This window comes from Erigeron canadensis, chromosome 2, assembly GCF_010389155.1.
Source record: "Erigeron canadensis isolate Cc75 chromosome 2, C_canadensis_v1, whole genome shotgun sequence".
NCBI lineage: Eukaryota > Viridiplantae > Streptophyta > Magnoliopsida > Asterales > Asteraceae > Erigeron > Erigeron canadensis.
Window position 1 is genome coordinate 34,371,091 of NC_057762.1, and position 3,348 is coordinate 34,374,438.

The following is a 3,348-nucleotide window of genomic DNA, read 5'->3' on the forward strand; positions in this document are numbered from 1 at the left end:
TAACTTCTTAGAACTTACCTTTAATTATATGTATTCTATCCAAACTCTAACTTTTGACCCACATCTAAAAACCACTTTGACTTTGTAATTTAGTTAAGAGTTGCTAATTAAGTAATGAAAAAGGCCAGCAGCCATACATAACAATAAAGAGATATTTGTAGAGAACTAAATCAGTATATTTATCTATCCGGCGACTAGTTAAGATATGAACGGCCATCAGTTGTCACTTGTCACACTAAAACAAGTTGTGAATCTGACTATTGGATGGGGTCAAATTAGTTTATTTATCGTATGCAACATGTTTCACGTCTCTACATACTTTGAACTAGGATTATGCATGTCATTTTCACTAATTAACTACTTAATAGTTAGATTCATACCATGCAAAGATCTTCCAGTAATTACTTTCCAATAAATCTTATATCACGAGCCTTCCAGTATTGATCTTTTAAACATTTTATATTCGGTCAGTGATGCATTTCTGTTTGAATTTAATACCACAATTTGGATGACTTTTCTTAAGACCCGAGAAGTCAAAGTTGAGCCTATTATTTAAGTGGAAATATACATATCCAAGTAGATAAGGCTAAACTTCTTTACTCGATCTCATATATCATCAATATAAGTCTTTCTAAATAAGAATAAAACTTTTATAATTTAGAAATGATTGACTTTATTCAAAAATTTCATCTTTTAACACATTACTTAAATATCTGAAAACTTTTACAGTTTACACACTAAAAATTAACTAAAATAACAATAATAACTTGTTTATGTTTGTCCGTTTACTAAACAAATGAATACGAATGAACTTTTTGTTAAACAATTTAACCGAATTGATCGTTAATGTTATGTTCATTTACAACACTAATTACTTAATTAGTATGATAGATAATGAATATATCATTTCTAAATACATGACATTTAGTTTGGTAAAATATGTTATTAACTACATATATATCTTTCGTTTAGAACTAAAAAAACAACAGTAAAAAAAGATATTAGTGCTAACTAAAGGGATCGAGTGATATATCTACAACAGATTTTGGTCATCTACAACAAATATAAATATTATATTTCATATTGTACAACTGTATAAAACATGCATTGTTATAGATGTCTAAATAATATTGTAGATTTATCCCTCCCTATATCTAAAATGTCACATTCCATTAGCAAAAGAGGTGAAGCTATTCATGCAACACAAAGGGCAAGCCACAGGGTAGTTAAGTAATAACACAACAAGATTAATTACAAACAAAATATATCTTAAGCAAAGTAAGCAACTAAGCATGACAACAATTCACACTTTAAAATACCTATTTTACCCCAAACGATGTCAACCGCATTCCAAACTTGTGTACGCTATTTCCGCAGCCAAAGTTTCCCAAATAAATATCCTTAATTTTCACGTGCTCCCAATATTTCCCATCATCATCAAAAATTTTATTTAATTCATTTTCACATAAATAAATTAAATAATTCCAAATCCAACTTGCATTCCAATCTCCACACACGCCTATATAAACAAATATATAAACAAATATCAGAGATCTCTTCCAACAATCATCAAAACTTCACATTCTCTGTTCTCTCAACAACAACAACAAAAGAAACCATCAAATAACAAATTCTAGAAATCATTTTACCAAAAACTCAAATTTAATTTTACATCTTCTAATGGAGTGGGTTAGAGGTAAAAGAATTGGCCATGGAAGTTTTGCAACTGTGAGTTTAGCAAAGCCCACGTGTCAAAATTCAGAGGTTCCTTCTCTAATTGCAGTAAAATCATGTGGGGTGTCTCATTCTGAATCATTAGTCAATGAGAGATTAATCTTGGAACAACTTAAAGATTGCCCAGAGATTATTCAATGTTATGGCGATTCAATTACAATAGAAAATGGTCAGAAATTGTATAATGTCTCATTAGAGTATGCTTCTGGTGGGGCTTTATCAGAACAAGTAAAGAAATTGTCGGAAAATAATGTACGGCGTTACGCGAATTCTATTTTGAAAGGTTTGAAATATATTCACCAAAATGGATTTGTCCATTGTGACATCAAGTTACAAAATGTTTTATTAGTTGGAACTGGTGACGTTAAAATAGCCGATTTTGGGCTAGCTAAGAAGACGACATTGGGTGTTACTTCAGAGCTGAAAGATAATAATAATAATAAAAAATATGAAATTCGTGGTACGCCTATTTATATGGCGCCAGAGACAGTTATTAATGGGGAGCAAGAAGCAGCAGCAGATATATGGGCAGTTGGATGTTTGATAACAGAATTGATCACAGGTACACCAATTTGGGATGTTTCAGACATAAGTGGTCTTTTAATGAAAGTCGGTGTTGGCGCGGAAATCCCGGAAATTCCCGCGAAATTATCCGACACGGGAAAAGATTTTTTGTTGAAATGTTTTGTGAAAGACCCAAGTAAAAGATGGACGGCTGAGATGCTTTTGAATCATCCTTTTGTAAGTACTGTTTCATTCGAGAAAGAAACAGAGAATCAAATATCGCCAAGGGAGGTATTTGATTTCCCTGATTGGGAATCGGAAGCTTCCACGCCGGAAATTGAAGAATTCCGGTGTGGGTTGCCGGCGACGACGAGATTGGGGCAGCTGCTGACAGATCAGAAACCCAATTGGTCTGTTGTTTCAAACAGTTGGGTAAAAGTAAGATGATGTCAGCACAAGGCAGATTCAAAGAATTGGGGGATTAATTCTTTAAAAAAATTTTGACACTGAATTTTTTATTAGTTATATATTATATAAATAGTTGATGTAGTAATTGTGGTGGCATATTTTGTTGCCAATCTAGTTGTAAATACAGATAGATATATGAAAGGTATACATACATACACATGACTTTGTTTCTATATGACTTCATTCTAATTTATTCTTCTGCATTTTTGCAAGTTCCAATTTCCATTTCCAAATTTGGAATTTACTTTTCTTTCTCTTCAAGATTTTGGCAACTATCGCAGTTCAACTTTGATGTATTTGCAATAGTTTTTGTTGCATAAAGTTAACTATCTAGTTTGGTCCTAAACCGTTCATGAACCAACTATAAAATTACGCTTTCTAACTTTTACAAATAAAAGTGCAAAATAAAAGTTTTTCATCACTTTAATTTGTCCTGTTCATTTCTTTTGTTTTAATGACTCTTAACTTTAACGATTTTTATCGCAGTTAATAAGATCACCATTATAAAATAAGTGAAAATTTTGATGTTATTCTATTGATGCATATATATGTGATAGCCTATGAGAAATATTCGACAACTCATAGCCAATAAATCATTGTAAGAAAACCCAATCATTTGGACGAATGAATATGGGGTTGTAA

General features: G+C 31.6%; 1 protein-coding gene across 1 annotated transcript; it reads left to right on the forward strand.

The window, feature by feature from the left end:
• Positions 1–1,569: 1,569 nt before the first annotated feature.
• On the forward strand, positions 1,570–2,905 carry LOC122586585 (mitogen-activated protein kinase kinase kinase 20-like). The gene has a single exon (XM_043758570.1). It carries the CDS (start codon positions 1,681–1,683, stop codon positions 2,683–2,685), a length of 1,005 nt encoding a protein of 334 aa, XP_043614505.1. The 5' UTR covers positions 1,570–1,680; the 3' UTR covers positions 2,686–2,905.
• The last annotated feature ends 443 nt before the right edge of the window (positions 2,906–3,348 follow it).